Source organism: Macrobrachium nipponense, chromosome 1, assembly GCF_015104395.2.
Source record: "Macrobrachium nipponense isolate FS-2020 chromosome 1, ASM1510439v2, whole genome shotgun sequence".
NCBI lineage: Eukaryota > Metazoa > Arthropoda > Malacostraca > Decapoda > Palaemonidae > Macrobrachium > Macrobrachium nipponense.
This window is the reverse complement of record NC_087200.1, coordinates 33,466,706-33,484,806: the sequence shown is the minus strand read 5'-3', so window position 1 is coordinate 33,484,806 and position 18,101 is coordinate 33,466,706. Positions and strand designations below refer to the sequence as shown.

General features: G+C 48.6%; 1 protein-coding gene across 1 annotated transcript in view; it reads left to right on the top strand.

Moving 5' to 3' along the window:
• The window catches only part of LOC135219223 (fanconi-associated nuclease 1-like), a 93,143-nt gene that overhangs the window by 58,706 nt on the left and 16,336 nt on the right, over window positions 1-18,101 (top strand). Inside the window, exons 3-4 of the mRNA XM_064255808.1 lie at window positions 16,599-16,718; window positions 16,981-17,095. Of these exons, the coding sequence (XP_064111878.1) occupies window positions 16,599-16,718; window positions 16,981-17,095 (235 nt within the window). The remainder of the gene's footprint in view (window positions 1-16,598; window positions 16,719-16,980; window positions 17,096-18,101) is intronic.

The following is an 18,101-nucleotide window of genomic DNA, read 5'->3' as shown; positions in this document are numbered from 1 at the left end:
TGTGTTCGACGCTCTCTGCCCGCTTCTCGTCGTTTGCTTTCATGAGTATTTGGTTGTGTTTGTGTGTGAATCATATTGTAAGTACAATCATTTCCTCTCTTTTTTCATCATTTGTGAATTGATCAATCATGGAATCTCCACGCCTCGCTACCCCCCGGAGATTATGCCCGGGTACCGAAGGGCGTAAATGCGGAAAGTTCCGCTCGTTCCCGGAAATTGATCCACATATTTTGTGCGCTCGGTGTCGGGGGCGCGAATGCACCCGAGCCAAGCCCTGTGAAGTATGTTGTAATTGGTCGGAGGCGCAGTGGGGCTTGTACGAAGGCAGGAAGAAGCGAAGGCCTGCAAAGGAGTCGTCGGAAAGCTCTCCCGCGACTCCTTTGGTTACGGACACTTCGTCTTCTTTCCTGCCGCCCGCTCAGCTCCCACGTTTGGCGCCTTCCCCTTCGGGGGGGGTTTCTAGGTCCTTCTCCTCACCCGACCTGTCGAGTGTGGAGGAGGGCGCTAGATAACCCCGTGTCCGAGTTGTACTCTGGGTCCTCTATCCGTTCGTCTTCGCGCGAGCGGGTAGAGGATCCTGCTAATCACCCGACCTTTGCTTCCTCAGGTGCGGTTGCCGCGAAGGACGACCTCGGACAGGTGTGGGCATCGTTGGGTCTGCAGGGCGTGCCGAGTGTCCAGGGGCTGCTCTACCATCTCGCTGGCTCTGTGGCGGTCACGCATGCTACGGTAACGACCACCACCACGACCCTTTCAACGCCTGGCTATGCTTCACCTCCTCACCTGGTGTACACCCCGCACGCGGTCTCTGTCACACCAACTACATCGGTGCAGGGGCCAGTCGCCGTACCACGGGGGAGTGTGATGCCGCCGCCTGGGTTTGCCGTGCTGCCGCGACCGGACTTCGTGTGCCCGAAGAGCTCGCCCCTGGACCTCCCACCAGTACCTAGGATGTCTGTGCCGCTGGTCCGTCCACCTGGACCGCCTGTACAGCCTGCCGTACCTGCCGTACCTGCCCAGCCCTCCTGTTCACAGGACGTGACGTTGCCGACCACTGCTGCCGTTCCTGTACTGCTCCTGCCGTCTCCACTGCTGTTCCTGTGATGCCTGCACCTGCTGACGTTGTTCCTGTTCCTGGCACCGCTGCTCCCGATGCCGATCTGTTCGGACAGGTGCGTCCGGGCCCTGTTGCTTCGGCAACAGCAGCCCCGGCTCCGCCCTGGATGATAGATCTGACATCGGTCCTGAGGAGGTTGACGAAGAAGAAGAAGAAGAGGAGGAAGGTGTCGTCGTCGTCTTCATCGTCTTCTTCGTCGTCGTCGTCGTCTGCCGCCTCTTCCCCTTCTTCTTCTAAGGCTCCCCCGCCTAAGAAGAAGAAGGTCGCCTCCCCCCCCCCCCCCCCCCTAAGAAGTCTCCTTCGGGAGCTTCTAAGGGCCCGTCTCGCTCCGGTGAGACGGGGGGTTTCTTCGCTGGTCACCCTGCTCCTTCGGGGCAGGACCCGTCTCTTCTTCCGCAAGGAAGAAGACTACGGGGACCAAAGGAGTGCCGGCTAACACCGGCACTTCCTCACCTGCTGTTAGTGGTTCGACCACGGCAGCAGGGTCCGTCTCGGCCTCTCGTTCGCGAGAGGTACTGAGTGTACGGTCGCCTACCAGCGACCGTGCAGCTAGGAACCAGACCTCTGAGCCAGCTCAGCGTCAGGTTCACGGCACGGAGCGGAAGACTGGTGACAGCCGCTCACGCGACTCTCACCAGACCAGCTCTCGCTCTCGCGGGCGAGCAGCTGGCTACCCGGGCGGAGGACGTGACGGTCCACGACCGGCCACGGGCTGAGGCTGGGAAGAGGTCCCCCCGTTCGCCGGCACCAGCCACGGCATGGTACCAGCGACGTGGACGCGCCGTGAGGATACGCACCGGTCTCACCGTGACAGTGGAGCTCGCCGGTCGCCTGACCGTCACTCTCACAGAGAGCGATCGGGTACGGCGACCAGCACCAGCTCCTCTGACACACGAGACCGGGGCCGCTGTTCTCGGTCCAGCCGTTCTCCACAGCGAGACGGCTCGACTAGGCCTGCAGCTCGATCGCCACCGCGGGTTGACGATCGCCTGCAGTCTTCCAAGCCCACTGGTTCTGCCAGCGAGCGAGGAGGGAGCGTCAGGTCTGCCTCTCCCATACCTTCAACCTCCTCGGGTTACACCGGGAGGGGCGAGGTATTGAGGAGTGATCGTGAGGGGTGCGCCCCTCAGGATCCCACCACGTCGTCCTACGTACCAGGCACGGTTCTCGGACCGTCCAGGTCGTATGCACAAGTGGCTGGAGGAAACCGAGAGGGGTCTGTCGCTGTTCCTCCCCTCGAGGGAGGAGGGTCTCGGGAGATGCTCCTGTTTGAGGGACTGGATGGTCCGACTCCGCAGGACGCAGTCACTCCTGAGATCCAGAGGAACTTTGCCGAGGTTATTGCGCTGATTCGTCAGCACAACGACCTCGCGGAAGGATCGCCGCTCCCACCATCCGAGCCCACGTCCCGGCTCGAGTCGTTCTGGGGCCCGAAGAGGGAACCCAGACCGACGGTGGGTTTGCCGCGTTCCGAGCTTGCCGACTCAGTGCTGGACCAGGTAGAATCTCTTGTCTCCGGGCAAGACGGTTCTCTCAAGTCTGGCAGGTCGAGCAAGCTGCTTCCACCTCCTCTGCTGCGACAGCGGCGTTTTTACGTGCCATCTGAGGACCCGATGCCGCCCAAACAGGTGAACCCGGAGTTAGCCAGGCTGACTCCGGGTGTGTCTCTGCAGCAGCTCCTGTCCGAGAACCTATGGTTCTCGCAGCAAGAGGCACTCGGCCTGGAATCTACTGCTATGGCAGCTTTCCAGGCCGTCTCCTGGTTAGATCTGTGGTCCCTCACAGTATCTAAGGTCGCAGCCAACTCCGGGGGAATTTCTCCCGAAGATGACTCGGCCTTTAGGAGACTTTGCCAGTCTGGGGGAAGAGCCATCTCCTTCCTTGCCCACCAGACGGTGAACCTGTGGGCCAACCCGGTTCTCCGACGTAGGGACGCTGTCCTTACTCGGGTTTCCAGGGCGGCTGGGCGTGAAGCGGCATTGGGACTACGCAACGGACCTTTACGGAGTTCCACGTCTCTCTTCCCAGGAGAGATGGTGGACGCTGCGGTGGACAGACGGCGCACTGACGACAGTGACCGTCTGGTTCACCAGGCAGTCGCGAAGGCTTCTGGGCAGCCTCGGACTGCGGCCAAGTCAAAGAGCTCGGCTAGCGCTTCCTCGGTGGCTAAGACGGTAGCTGCGTCGAAGCCCCGGGGAAAGACTCTGTCTTCTTCGACTTCTACAAAGGGGAGCCGTAACCAGCCCTCCTCCCAGCCCTCCTCCTCCCGGGGAGGCTCTGGGAAGAAGTCGAAGAAAGGGGGGAAACGCTAGGGACGGCGTTCCCCCTCACCTGCTGCCGGAAGTGGGGGGGTGCCTGGCCAGCCATTGGGCAACTTGGCAGCGCTACGGCGCCGAGACCTGGATTGTAGATGTCCTTCGGGAGGGATATCTATTACCCTTCGAATCTCGGCCACCCCTCACCTCCAACCCGGTCCAACAGCAGTCGTACGTTCCAGGGTCATCGAAGGACGTAGCATTGAGACAGGAGATCAAGACCATGCTGAGCAAGAGAGCTGTAGAAATCGTCACGGATCAGTCACCGGGCTTTTACAGTCGACTCTTCCTGGTGGAAAAGTCTACGGGAGGCTGGCGCCCGGTGATAGATCTCTCTCCTCTGAACCGGTTTGTTCGCCAGACCCGGTTCACGATGGAGACGGCACGTTCCGTGCTCGACTCCATCAGGGAGAACGATTTCATGCTTTCAGTGGACTTGAAGGATGCGTATTTCCAAATACCCATTCATCAGTCCTCCAGAAAGTACCTCCGCTTCATCCTCGACGGGACGGTGTACCAGGGCACTTTGCTTCGGTCTCTCAACCGCCCCACGGGTGTTCACGCGAGTGTTCACTCTGGTGTCCGCTTGGGCCCATTCGCACGGGATACGTCTGATGAGGTATCTCGACGATTGGTTAGTCCTGGCGAGCTCCCGCTCGCAGTTGCTACAGGACAGGGATCGACTGCTCGAGTTCTGTCGCGATCTGGGGATCGTTTGTGAACTTCGAAAAGTCCGATTCTCGAGCCCAAGCAGAGGATGGAAGAGTACCTGGGTTATGACTGATCGACCACGGTCGCAGGGCGAGTCTTCCCCGCAGACTCGCGGATCAGCAGATTCAGGGAGGCAGCCAACCAGTTCCTGTCTCGGCAGGAACAGGTAGCTCAGCGATGGCAAGTCGTGATCGGACACCTGTCGTCACTCGAGAAGTTAGTCCCTCACGGGCGTCTTCACCTGCGGTCTCTTCAGTGGAGACTAAAGGAGAGTTGGTCACAGGCGACGGATCCCCCAAGCTTTCCAGTGTCACTGACACCGGAGGTGAGGCAGGACCTAGCCTGGTGGCTGGACGACAGGAACCTCTTAAGAGGAGTGTACCAGTTCAGGGGGCACTTTGCTTCGGTCTCTCAACCGCCCCACAGGTGTTCACGCGAGTGTTCACTCTGGTGTCCGCTTGGGCCCATTCGCACGGGATAACGTCTGATGAGTATCTCGGACGATTGGTTAGTCCTGGCGAGCTCCCGCTCGCAGTTGCTACAGGACAGGATCGAACTGCTCGAGTTCTGTCGCGATCTGGGGATCGTTGTGAACTTCGAAAAGTCCGATCTCGAGCCCAAGCGGAGGATGAAGTACCTGGGTATGCTGATCGACACGGTAGCAGGGCGAGTCTTCCCCGCAGAACCTTCGCGGATCAGCAGATTCCAGGGAGGCAGCCAACCAGTTCCTGTTCTCGGCAGGAACCAGGTAGCTCAGCGATGGCAACAGTCGTGATCGGACAAAACCTGTGTACGTCACTTCGAGAAGTTAGTCCCTCCACGGGCGTCCTTCTCACCTGCGGTCTCTCTTCAGTGGAGACTAAAGGAGAGTTGGTCACAGGCGACGGATCCCCCAAGCTTTCCAGTGTCACTGACACCGGAGGTGAGGCAGGACCTAGCCTGGTGGCTGGACGACAGGAACCTCTTAAGAGGAGTGCCTCTGCGCACTCCCCCCCCGGACATGCAGCTGTTCTCAGACGCATCGACCGAGGGATGGGGCGCACACCTGGAGGAGTTGCTGACTTCAGGAGTGTGGGACGAGAACGACAAGCACCTTCACATCAATGTACTGGAACTCAAGGCAGCGTTCCTCGCTCTCCAAGAGTTCCAGGACCGCTTGATGGGACACTCAGTGGTGTTGATGTGCGACAACACCACGGTAGTGGCCTACGTCAACAAACAGGGGGGCCTAGTGTCTCTCCCGTTGTACCAGTTGACTCGGCAGGTGCACGAGTGGGCCGAGGCACACTCAATAGAGCTGTCGGCACGCTACATTCCAGGGAAGAGGAATGAGTAGCAGACACGCTCAGCCGTCGGGATCAGGTGATAGGGACCGAGTGGTCTCTACACCAGGACGTGGCGGAAAAGGCTCTTCGACCTGTGGGGGCGACCAGTCGTGGATCTGTTCGCCACCCGGCACAACAGAAAGCTCCAGGTTTTCTTCTCAGCCGTGCCGGACCCATGGGCAGCTGCAGAGGACGCTCTTCAACACCCGTGGGACAACCTCTTCGCCTATGCCTTTCCCCCGTTCAGCCTGATTCGCAAGGTGATCAGTCGAGCACTGGTCACCCCGAATCTCAGGATGATCCTGGTGGCTCCCAAATGGCCACAGGCCATTTGGTATCCGGACCTGCTGGCTCTTCTCGCAGGAGAACCGAGAGAGATTCCCCCTTGGCACAACCTTCTCGCCCAGCCACACGTCGAGCGGTACGGTACCCACCGAGCAGTCCAGTCCCCTTACGTCTTTCACGGCTGGCTGTTATCCACCATCTCTTGCGAACGAGAGGCTTTTCTCGTAGCGCAGCAACAGAGATGGCTGGAAACGTCCGTCAGTCCTCTGCAGCTGTGTACCAGGGGAAGTGGGCCGTCTTCTGTGGTTGGTGTCGTAGACGGGGTCTATCTCCTCTCAGAGCCACTCTTCAGCAGGTAGCGGATTTCCTCGTTTTTCTTCGCCGAGAGAATCCTCTCAGTCCCCACAGTCAAAGGGATACAGAGCCGCCCTGGCTCTCGTCCTGAAACTGAGGGGGTTGGACATCTCGAACTCGTTCGAGATCTCCTTGCTTATGAGGAGCTTCGAAAGGTCTTGCCCACCCAGGGAACTCAGGGCCCCCTTGCGTCGGGATGTGACTCTCGTCCTTAGGAGTTTGACTCGAACGCCGTTCGAGCCACTCCGAGAGTCGTCAGACAGGGATCTGACCCTCAAGACCCTCTTCTTGCTGGCCCTGGCATCGGCGAAGAGAGTAGGGGAACTTCATGGTCTTTCCTATGATGTACGACACTCCAGGGGATGGGGATCGGTGACGCTCGATTTCGTCCTGAACTTTGTTGCGAAGACTCAGAAACCGTCGGTCCCTGACGACAGGTTCGAGTCCTTCACGATTCCCTCCCTAATGGACTTCACCGATAATGATGCGGATGAGATGCTGCTTTGTCCTGTGAGGGCGCTACGGCGCTATCTGAAGAAAACTCGACACCTCAGGCCTGAGTGTCGACGCCTCTTCGTTAGCACCGGGGTAACCAAGAAAGAAGTATCCAAGAACACTCTTTCATTCTGGCTGCGTGAGGTCATCAGGAGGGCGTATGAGGCTGATGGTAGTGACGACATCCGTACGTCCCGTCCGAGAGCTCACGAAGTCAGAAGTATTGGCCCCTCGTTGGCGTTTCGTAAGAACTTCTCCGTGGCGCAGGTCCTGAAGGCAGGGGTCTGGTCTAACCAGACTACCTTCACCTCCTTCTACCTTCGGGATATTGCCCACAGGTCCTTGGATACCTTTTCCTTGGGACCCGTGGTGGCTGCTCAACAAGTTGTGTAGCTAACCCAGACCCTCGCAGGCTGAAACAGCATCGAGTCCTGGTGTGACTGTGTGGATGGATGTGTGAGTGAGTGAGTGACTGGCTCCCTCTTCCCCATCTTTTCCTCCTCCTCTACCTGTGGGCAGAGGGCCACGGTCGTCACTACGCTGGATGAGGACGAGATGCAGGTGAGCTATATAACAGAGCCCCATCCTATCCCTTTCACTAGGGATAGGAGCAGAATATCCACCACTTCCTCCTACAAGGGGGGGGAAGTGGATGCCTACAAGAGTCAAACCCATGACTTTATATTTGCTCCTGTACAGGAACAAGTTCTTACATTGCTGGTACGAAGAGATACGCTTGCCTCTCTCTTAGTACTCGGTCCAGAGGTCTGACCATTGATCCTGCGGTGCACACCCCGATCAATCGGACAGAGGCTTGGATCCCTCCCTCGCTCTTACGACCAGGGAGACTTCCAAGGTTGGGCGAACACCAGTCTGTTCACAAAAGACTCAGATTCCTCCCACCAAGAAGTGAGTCTTCCTATTGTAAAAGGACCGAAGGTTTGTATGCCGTGTCGGAACAAATGACAATTTGTCCAAAATTGCATTTTTCCTAACTATACAAACCTGAGGTCCTTTTACACATAGCCCCACCTCATGCCACCCCTCACTCTGCAGTTTTTGCTTGGGCCAAAAGCAAAATTGATTTGTTTACCTCCCAGTCGCGCGCGCGCGCCTGTCGGACAAGCAGTTAACTACCGAACCCCTTGTTCAAAAGCTTACGACCTATCCAGCTGCCGCTAGTACCTTCCTATTGTAAAAGGACCTCAGGTTTGTATAGTTAGGAAAAATGCAATTTTGGACAAATTGTCATATTTGTGGTGAATTTAAAAAAAAATCTTTCCTTCCCTCCGCGCGCGGATTCTCCGCCACAAATCTCCGAAATGCGTACATACCATTCTCGGAATATTTGCTCCGTTTCATATGAGGCATTTCATAGAGTTTTATATATGAACATGTGTGCAATTTCATGTAGAATAAAACGAAAAATATTTGAAGGTTGTAGCTTTTCTTATTTCCAAAATAATTGCATATAAAAAATATATATATAAAAAAATTCGACATTCGGTCAACTTTAACTCGTCAGATATGGTCGAAAACTGCAATTGTAAGCTAATGCTCTTACAGTATAGTAATATTCAATCATTTTTCATCATTTTGAAAGAAATTGGAAGTCTCTAGGACAATATTTAGATTTATGGTGAATTTTTGAAAAAAATATTTGTTTACGTCCGCGCGTTACGAATTCATGCATTATTTTGTGATAATATTTTCTCTGTGTTGCTTTTATCGTTTTACAATGTTTTATATACCAAAATGATCGCAATTTGGTGTACATTACAACGGGGAAAAAAGTAACTTGTTACTTTTAACTGTTTTACGCACAGCGCGATTTGAATACAATTATATATGAAATTTTGTTTTTGTGCTATCATATATCGCATTATTTATATATGATAATGATAATTTTTTTTTATTTCTGATGGGTTTTTTTGGAGCCCAATTTTTTTTTTTTACTAAAACTTCAGCTAATGACAAAAAAAGGAGCCAAAAATGAACTCCTAATCTTGAAAACTAAGCGCGCTGTGATTTTTTGAAAAAAATATTTTTTCCGCTTCCGCGCTCGCTCTGAAACACCGGCACACGGGAGACAATTTTTTTTTTACCGCTTCGGCGTAAGAGGGTTAGAAAAATAATAGTTTATAATGCGAGTATTTCAGACCATAATGTCATAGAATTAACAGTCCATTCCAAAGCAAGTGAAAACAGAGATAAGCAAGAAATGAAAAAGTGGGAAGGATATGGAAAATACAACTTCTACAGTAAAAATATAAAATGGTCAGAAATAAATGAAGAATTAAACAAAGATTGGGATAACATTTTCGTAAGTGATGATATAAAGGTAAATACGGAGATATTATATAAAATATTAGAGTAAATAGTGGATAAATATTTACCGAAGAAGAAAAGTAAACATCAGTCATGCATACCAAGAGACAGAAGGATCTTGTTCCAGAAAATCAGAAAGTGGAAATAAGGTCTTGCAAAAGAAAAAATGCATGGAAAGTGATAGAACTAAAAAGTAAGATAGAAAATGCAGAACAAAAGATTGTACAATCAAAAGAAAATGAAAAACGTGACTTGGAAGAAAAAACCCTAGTAAATATCAAGCAAAACCCCTAACTATTATTCTCGTATGCCAAAAAGATGAGTAAAAGAAGAATAGAAATTGGCCCTCTAAGAATTGAAGGGAGATTAACGAATGAAAAAAAGGAAATATGCAACATATTGGCAGAACGATATAAGAGAGAATTCACCCCTAGAATTGATAATGAAGATGATATAGAAGTAAGGGATGAAAATAGTGAATATTTAGCAGACATAGATATTATTGAAGCTGATATTGTGCAGGCTATTAATGAAATTAAAAATGAAGCTGCAGCAGGGCCTGATGGTGTCCCTGCTATTTTGTTAAAGAAAGTAGTTCATTCTATCGCAAAGGCACTTGCAATATTCTTAAGACAAAGTGTAGATACAGGCAAGATTTATGATAAGCACAAATCAGCATATATTACCCCTACTTTCAAAAGTGGATCAAGACTAGAGGCAAGTAATTATAGGCCTGTGAGTCTAACATCACATATTATGAAAGTGTATGAAAGGGTAAAGAAGAAAAATATGAAACATTTAATAAAAAATAACTTGTTTAATATAGGAAAACATGGTTTTGTACCCGGAAAAATACACAAACCCAACTGTTAGTCCACCGTGAGAACATATACAAAAATATGAAAAGCGGAAATGAAACAGATGTGGTTTATCTAGACTTTGCAAAAGCTTTTGACAAGGTAGATCATAATATATTAGCGAAGAAAATTAAACATAATATAGTGGATAAAGTAGGAAGAGGGTTAAAAGAATTTTTACACAACAGAAAACAGATAGTTATTGCAAACGATGAGAAATCGGATGAAGCTAAGGTAATATCCAGTGTGCCACAAGGTACAGTGTTAGCTGCATTAATGTTTTTTATTATGATTGCAGACATAGACAGTAATGTTAAGGACTCGGTAGTGAGTAGTTTCGCCAATGACACAAGAATAAGTAGAGAAATTACTTGTGATGAAGATAGGAACGCGCTACAAAGAGAACTTAACAAAGTATATGATTGGGCAGAGGTAAATAGGATGGTATTTAACTTTGATAAATTTGAATAAATAAATTATGGAGACAGAGAAGGAAAGCTATATGCATATATGGGACCTAATAATGAGACAATCACAAATAAGGAACCAGTTAAAGACCTTGGTGTGATGATGAATAGGAACATGTTATGCAATGATCAAATAGCAATTCTATTGGCAAAATGTAAAGCAAAAATGGGAATGTTGTTATGGCACTTCACAACAGGAAAAGCTGAACACATGATTATTCTTCATAAAACATATGTTCGTAGTCCACTTGAATATTGCAATATGATATGGTACCCACACTATCAAAAGGATATTGCACAAATAGAGTGTACAAAGGTCTTTTACAGCTAGAATAGAAGTTAAGGATCTTGACTACTGGGAAAGACTACAATCCTTAAAATTATATAGTCTAGAAAGGAGAAGAGAATGCTACATGATAATTCAGGCATGGAAACAGATGTAAGGAATAGCCGAAAACATCATGGAGCTAAAAATATAAAAAAGAGCAAGCAGAGGTAGATTAATAGTGCCCAAAACTATACCAGGAAAAATAAGGAAAGCGCACAGGACATTAATCCACTACGCACCAGCATCGATAATGCAGCGTCTATTCAATGTGTTGCCAGCTCATCTGAGGCATATATCAGGTGTGAGCGTAGATGTGTTTAAGAATAAGCTCAACAAATATCTAAGCTGCATCCCAGACCATCCAAGATTGGAAGATGCAAAATATACCGGAAGATGTACTAGCAACTCTCTGGTAGACATTAGAGGTGCCTCCCACTGAGTGACCTGGGGCAACCCGAACAAGATGTAAGGTCTGTAAAGTAAGGTATCCTCCCCCTGCCATCAGTCATGAAGATCGTTGCCTGGTAGGCCATCAAGGAGTTTGGTTTTGGCAGGACCTCCCCGCTCGTCCCAGCCTAGGTCAGAGGACCAATGTCCCTTTCACTCCCGTTCTTTTAAGCCGAGAAGGGGCTCCAGGGGCAGAGGTAAAGGGGGTTGTCAGTAGGTTAGGCGCCTCCCACTTTCCTGTGCCATGGGGGGGGGGTGGGGGTGTTGCCTGGTGGGCCATTGGGCCAAGTAGCAGAGTTATGGGGCAGAGAAGTGGGTGGTAGATGTCCTTCGGGTGGGGTATCTACTGCCATTCGACTTCTCTCCTCCTCTCAGACAAGCAGCAGCTCAGGAGGGCGTATCCTCCAGATTCTCTGAAGTTCTTGGCTCTTCGGGAGGAAGTGCAGAAGATGCTGGACAAGGATGCAATAGAGGAAGTGGTGCGTCTGTCTCCAGGGTTTTACAGTCACATCTTCTTGGTTCCCAAGGCGTTGGGAGGTTGGAGACCTGTGATTGACTTATCCACCTTGAATCACTTCATCAGGAAGACAAGGTTCAAGATGGAGACCCCGCATTCAGTGTTGGCAGCTGTGAGGGAAGGCGATTTCATGCTGTCAATAGACTTGAGCGATTTCATGCTGTCGATAGACTTGAGGAACACATACTTCCAGATCCCTATCCATTCAACGTCCAGGAAGTTCCTTCACTTCTCTCTCGGAGACAAGGTATTTGAGTTCAAAGTCCTGTGCTGCTGGCTGACCACAGCCTGTCAAAGTGTTTACAAGGGTCTTCTCTCTTGTCTTAAGTTGGGCCCATGCTCAGGGGACCCGTTTGCTGAGGTACCTCGACGATTGGTTGGTCTTGGAAGGTTCCAGGGAAAAGCTGCTGCAGGACAGAGATCGTCTGCTTCAGTTTTGTCTGGAACTGGGCATCATGGTCAACCAGAAAAAGTCAAACCTTGTATTCAGTCAAGGGATTCCCTACCTGGGCATGGTCATCGATACGGTGGTTGCAAGAGTTTCCCCGTCGGATCAGAGGTTGGAGAAGTTGCGAGTGGTAGCGCGCGACTTCCCCTCGGAACCACATCAGTCATCAGTGGCAGGTTCTTTGGTCTCTACAACAGGGACTGGGGGAATTCTGGTAGCTGGTGGGGTCTCACCCCTGTTAAAAGTTCCTCTGTCTCTGGAAGTGAGAGAAGACCTTCGTTGGTGGTTGGACGACCAAAATCTTTTGAAGGGTGTCCCTCTGCGTTCTCTCCCATCGGACTTCCTTCTGTTTCAGACGCCTCCCTTGCAGGTTAGGGGGGCTCATTTAGGCGGCCTCATTGCCTCAGGTGTTTGGAGTTTGGAGGGCAAACAGCAGCATATCAACGTGTTGGAGTTGAAGGCGGCCTTCCTCGGTCTGAAGGAGTTTCAGGAAAAGTAGAGGGTCATTTTGTCGTTCTCATGTTGGACAACACCACGGTGGTCGCCTATGTGAACAAGCATAGAGATCTGGTTTCGCGTCAACTTTACCCCTTGACCGTGAAGATTTACCAGTGGGTGGACAGCAATTCGGTAGAGCTCTCAGCCAGGTTCATTCCAGGCAAACGAAATGTGGTCACAGACAAACTCAGTTGTCGGGATCAGATCCTAGGCACAGGGTGGTCCCTTCAGCAGGTAGTAGCAGACAGGCTCTTCCAGGTTTGGGGGAGACCCATGCTGGACCTTTTTGCGACTTGGTTCAACAGGAAACTGGAGATATTCTGTTCAGTGGTTCCAGATCCGTTACTATTAGCAGAGGACATGTTCCAACATCCCTGGGACAACCTTTAGATGTATGCTTTCCCTCCGTTTTGTTTGATTCATCAAGTTCTGAACAGGCTAATGAGTTGCATGGTCTCAGGATGAGTTTGGTAGCCCCTCTGTGGTCTCATGTAGAATGGTTTTCAGATCTGCTGTCATTGTTGTCGGAGGTTCCGAGGGAAATTCCCCCTTGGTGGCATCTCCTGTGTCAGCCACATGCAGAAAGGTTCCACAGTCAGTAGAATCCCTGTCTCTTCACGGTTGGAGGCTATCAAGTATCTCCGAGCGAGAGGCTTTTCTCAGAGAACAGCAGGGCATATGTCCAGCAGTCTCAGTAGGTCGACCACTGCAGTTTACCAAGGCAAATGGGCGATCTACTGTGATTGGTGTCGTAAGCGGGGTTTTTCTCCACTCGCAGCCTCTATTCAGCGCATAGCACTTTTTAACCTTCCTCAGAGATGAAAAACATTTGTCCGTTTCTGCCATTAGAGGCTACAGGTTGGCCCTGAGTTTAGTGTTATACCTTAGAGGTATCAACATCTCCTTGTCCTGGGAACTTTCCTTGCTAATTAATGGGTTTGAGCAGTGGAGTTCTAGGGAGCTCAAGCCTCCGACATGGGATGTTTCCTTGGTTCTGAGAAGCTTCACTAAGGATCCATATGTGCCTTTGCATCCCTCATCTGACAGGAACTTGAAACTCAAGACGGTTTTCCTCCTGGCCTTGGCATCTTTGAAGATAGTGGCAGAGCTATGATGTGAAGCACACAGAGGGTTGGGGGTCAGTGTCCTTCGAATTTGTCCCGGAATTTGTGGCCAAGACCCAAAATCCCTCTGTGCATGAAGATAGGTTCACATCCTTTTCCATTCCATCACTGAATGACTGTGGATGGTTATGCTCGAGCTTTTGTTGTGTCATGTCCGGGCCCTGCGTTGCTATCGTAAAAGGACACGGCACCTTAGGCCAGGCTGCCGCAGACTTTTTGTTAGCACAGGACGTACAAAGAAAGAGGTGTCGAACAATACTATCTCTTTTTGGATACGGGTGGCCATCAGACAAGCATACTTGACTCTTGATGATTTCGCCTCCACGTCTGTGCAGGCTAGAGCACATGACGTAAGGGGTATTGGTCGCTCTGTGGCTTTCAAAAAGAATTTGGCTGTACATAGAGTGCCGAGTGCTGGTACTTGGTTATGCCAGTTCACATTCACCTCTTTCTATCTTAAAGATGCTGCCCACAGATCTATGGACATGTTTTCCCTGGGTCCTGTGGTGCCTGCCCAACAGATTGTGTAACTCATCATTGCCCTTAACAGGGCACTTTTGTATCTTACCTAAGATGATTGTGTGAATGAGAGAATGAGTGTTTTGGCTGGTCTCTCTTTCTCTTGCACCTTTCCTTCTTCCATCGGGCGGGTTATTTTTACTGATAGTGTGGTCAATTGGTATACAATATCCAACTCTCTATTCGGTAGCATATGCTCCGCTGCTTGGCAAGGGGGAGTTAGGAGTGGTAATGAACCCTGGTTATTTGGTTTGTTATTGGACAGTCAAAGTTTCTCTTATGTTCCCTATACGTACAATGATTTTCCCATATATCATTGTATGTGGCTCACTGTCTGGGTGGTTAGATACCAATTTATCTACCCTCTCACGGGCTTCAGTTGCTCTCCGGAAGTTATTTCTTCTGGAGATGGACTGGTGGGTAAACCCAGTTGGTTTAGGATGTCTTGTACCTCCCTCCAAGTATATGTCTATGCTATTGTTAAAACTGTAGGTTTGTTCGCGTATGAACAAATGACAAATTTTCTAAGACAATTTGTATTTTTCATAGCTTACAAACCTTAGTTCTTAACATTGTACTGCCCACCTCTAGCCGCCCCTCTGTCTGCTAAGACATCCCGAGTTGGGAAAGACTTGACATGGTGGCGTAGATGTGTAGTCCTTGACCACTCTTCACCCGATATACCCACACATTGGCATATCTCACAAGATTCCTTGCTTTCATCGGCGATTTAACCGGCTCCAGCTAGGCGCTAGAAATTATCCTTTTGTTAAGACCTCAGGTTTGTAGCTATGAAAAATACAAGTTGTCTTAGAAAATTTGTCATTTCGTAAGTGATCAACTACTAGTTGCTGAACCCAAATTGGAGTAGATGTTGGAAGACTTCATCTGTCCTAACAGCAGCTTTCGTCTGTGCTGACAAAGTTCCTCCCTGAACCAACTTTCTCAGGTCAAGAAGTTACTTGTTCATGCAGGTAGTACATCCTTGTGTTTTACAAGGTAGATAGTACTTCCAGCCTTCATTGCAAGCACATGCCTTTTCACTGAACAGCAATGAAATAGCTGCAATTCTCATTCAGTCCTCTGTAAATTTTAGGGATTAGAACTGTCCTCTGTGGTTGGCATCATTGAAGAGACTTTTCTTTCAAAATCGTGAAAGTTAACTTCTTTCCAATTGAACTGTGAAAGACGTGGATAAACACACTCTCTAGTCTTTCATGTAAGTAGTATTGTTTCCCCTCAATTGAAATTCTACTACAGATGAGAAACTTTTTGTTGGTCTTGCCATCCCATGGACCTTAGGCCTCTGGACAGCATTTGACTCTTGTTTGGGACATATGAGCCCTTACGAGAGTCATCAGACAGATCTTTTGCTTTTCAAAACAAAACTACATCCCATCTCTCTCTGGCATTGGCAAAGAGGATTGACATGTTGCATGGATAGTCATTATCACCTTTCAAAAGGTGTGTTTTCATGTCGTGACTCCGTCTTGAATGTAGAATCTTCGGCATTTGTTTTGATGGGTCGAATCCTTCATCATCCTCTATGCCTTGGACTTTGTGTTTATTGATCCAGGTCAATCATTACTTTGTCCTAATGATGGGTTGCTGGCTCTGCAGAAACGCGACACCCTTCATTGGATGTTGATTTCCTTTCTCCACTATGGGCTCACCAATGGAGAAGTGTCTGAGGACATGGCTTCCTTCAAGTCCTGCAAATTGCGAGCTTCGTCTCTGCAGATAGCTACATCACCTGCACTTTTCCTGAGAGCCCACAGTACCAGTGGCTTGGTTCTTTCATCGCATTCAGAAGAATATGTAGGACTGGAAGATAGATGTAGTCCCCTGAAGACCACATTTATGTCTTTCTTCCTTCAGGTAGTTGCCCACAGATCCTTGGAACACATTTTCCTTGGAAGTGTGGTGGATACTCAACAAGTGTTTGCTTACCCAGGTCCTTCAAGAGGACAAGTTGCATCTCTCACCTTTGGTGTGTAGTTCTAGAGGTAAGAAGGATGCGAGAGTGGCTGGTCTCTCCTCCTTCCACCTCCTCGTCCTTCTACTTCTCTTCCTTTGGGATGAGAATAGGACTCGGAAGTTACACTGGCTGGTCGGCCGTTTAATGTGGTAAGCTTACACATCGAGTTTCCTTTCTATTTTCTTATCAGAATCATAGCAGTAGTCCTGCTTTATGACGATTTTCAGCTTACGACGCGTCTCAAGAACCAGTCGTAAACCAGGGACTGCCTGTATATAAAAAAAATTTTATTTTAAAAATTTTATTATTTAGTTCTTGCAAGGTAGAGTGTTCTTTATTATATTACAGTAGTTACTAATTACACAACTGAAATTTTATAGCTCTACAATAAAGCAGCATTGTTCCTCTTCCCATTAGTACCCTGTTCTTCCAACACAAAATGCTAAGCCATTTCAGGGAATAATCTGAATGTTTTTTCTCCACAGGGATTAGTCTCAAGCTTGAAATTGCCAGTATTGTCATCCATCTGTAGACGATTGGCTGTAGATCACAGGTTCACCCGGAGTGGATTTCCTGATCTTATTGTTTGGAATCCTGTCATTAAGGTATGTATTTTTATCCTTGATAGTACCATCATTTCATTTACTGTTCCTCTAGAGGGAAACACTATTTCTGTAAAATTCTAAAACTTAAAAGAAATCACAGGTTTTGGTGGAAATTAACTTTGATAAAGTTTTAATTGCATTTTTTATTAGCTTTTGGATTACTAAGTGCAACAGGCTTTGCAGTTATGTCATTAAAAGTAGTTTACTTAATGTAATTTGTTGGCCCTTATTTATGGTACCACTTGTTCTTTCTCTCACACAGAAATGTTGTATTGTTGAAGTTAAAGGTCCCAATGACCGCTTGTCAACAAAGCAGATCCTATGGTTGGATTACCTTCTTGAACATGGTGCTGTGGCTGAAGTGTGTCATGTAGAAGGTAAATATTCCTATAAGGGTATTTATTTAACAGTATTTTTATATAAATAACTTACCAAGTACATAATTACATAGCTGAAAGTTTCTAAAATCAGCAGCTAGAATTTTGAAATTTGCAGGTTGCGCTATTTTCTAGTGTGTTTGTTTGGGGTGTAGGGGTTTTGAATGTGCATTGGGTAAAAGATGTAAGGCCCATGAAGTGAGGGCGATTTCAACGTCATTGGCATATCAGAAGAACATGTCAGTTAGACAAATTATGGACTAGACGTTTTGGAGGAGCAACTCTGTTTTCGCTTCTCATTACCTCAGAGAGGTAAGAGTAGATTACGAGAATGCTACTTTCTGGGCCCATACGTAGCTACATCTTTGTTATTGGGGGAAGGAGTTACTACCTCCCCTCAACCTTAACTTTTAGTATGATAGACCATTTATTTGAGGTTTGTGTTTTTTATGGTTGTCTGAGGAGTGGTCTGGTCGAGATGGCACCCTCAGTCTAGCTAGATAGATAAAATATCTAGTCTGCAAGGTTAGGTGGTTAGGTTGAGTAAGGTTGCAGCTAATTAAAAAGGGGAATAGGTAGTGCAGAAGTCTAGTCATGTTGTTGGTCTCGCCCCGTTTGACAGACTCTATTGAGTGTTTTCAGCGTAGCAGGTCTCATCCTGGCTGGCGCTCCTAAGGGAAAGCGACTCAAGAGGCAGGAACTTTTGAAGTCAGCTACCTTAGCAGGTAAGGAATCAAGGTTTTTACCTACAACTTTTAGTTGTTTCCCAACGATGTTGGCTATCTTTCACCCACCTCCAAATGTGTGAATCAGCTATATATATATAACTGCCAGGTAAGTTCTATTCATAAAAATGAAGTATTTATGATAAAACAAAGATTTATGAATACTTACCTGGCAGTTATATATATATTTTAAGGCCCACCCACCTCCCCTCAGGAGACAGGTTGGGCAAGAGATGATCTGAGGAATAGAAAATGGGAATGGTTCCAAGTACCACCCTGTA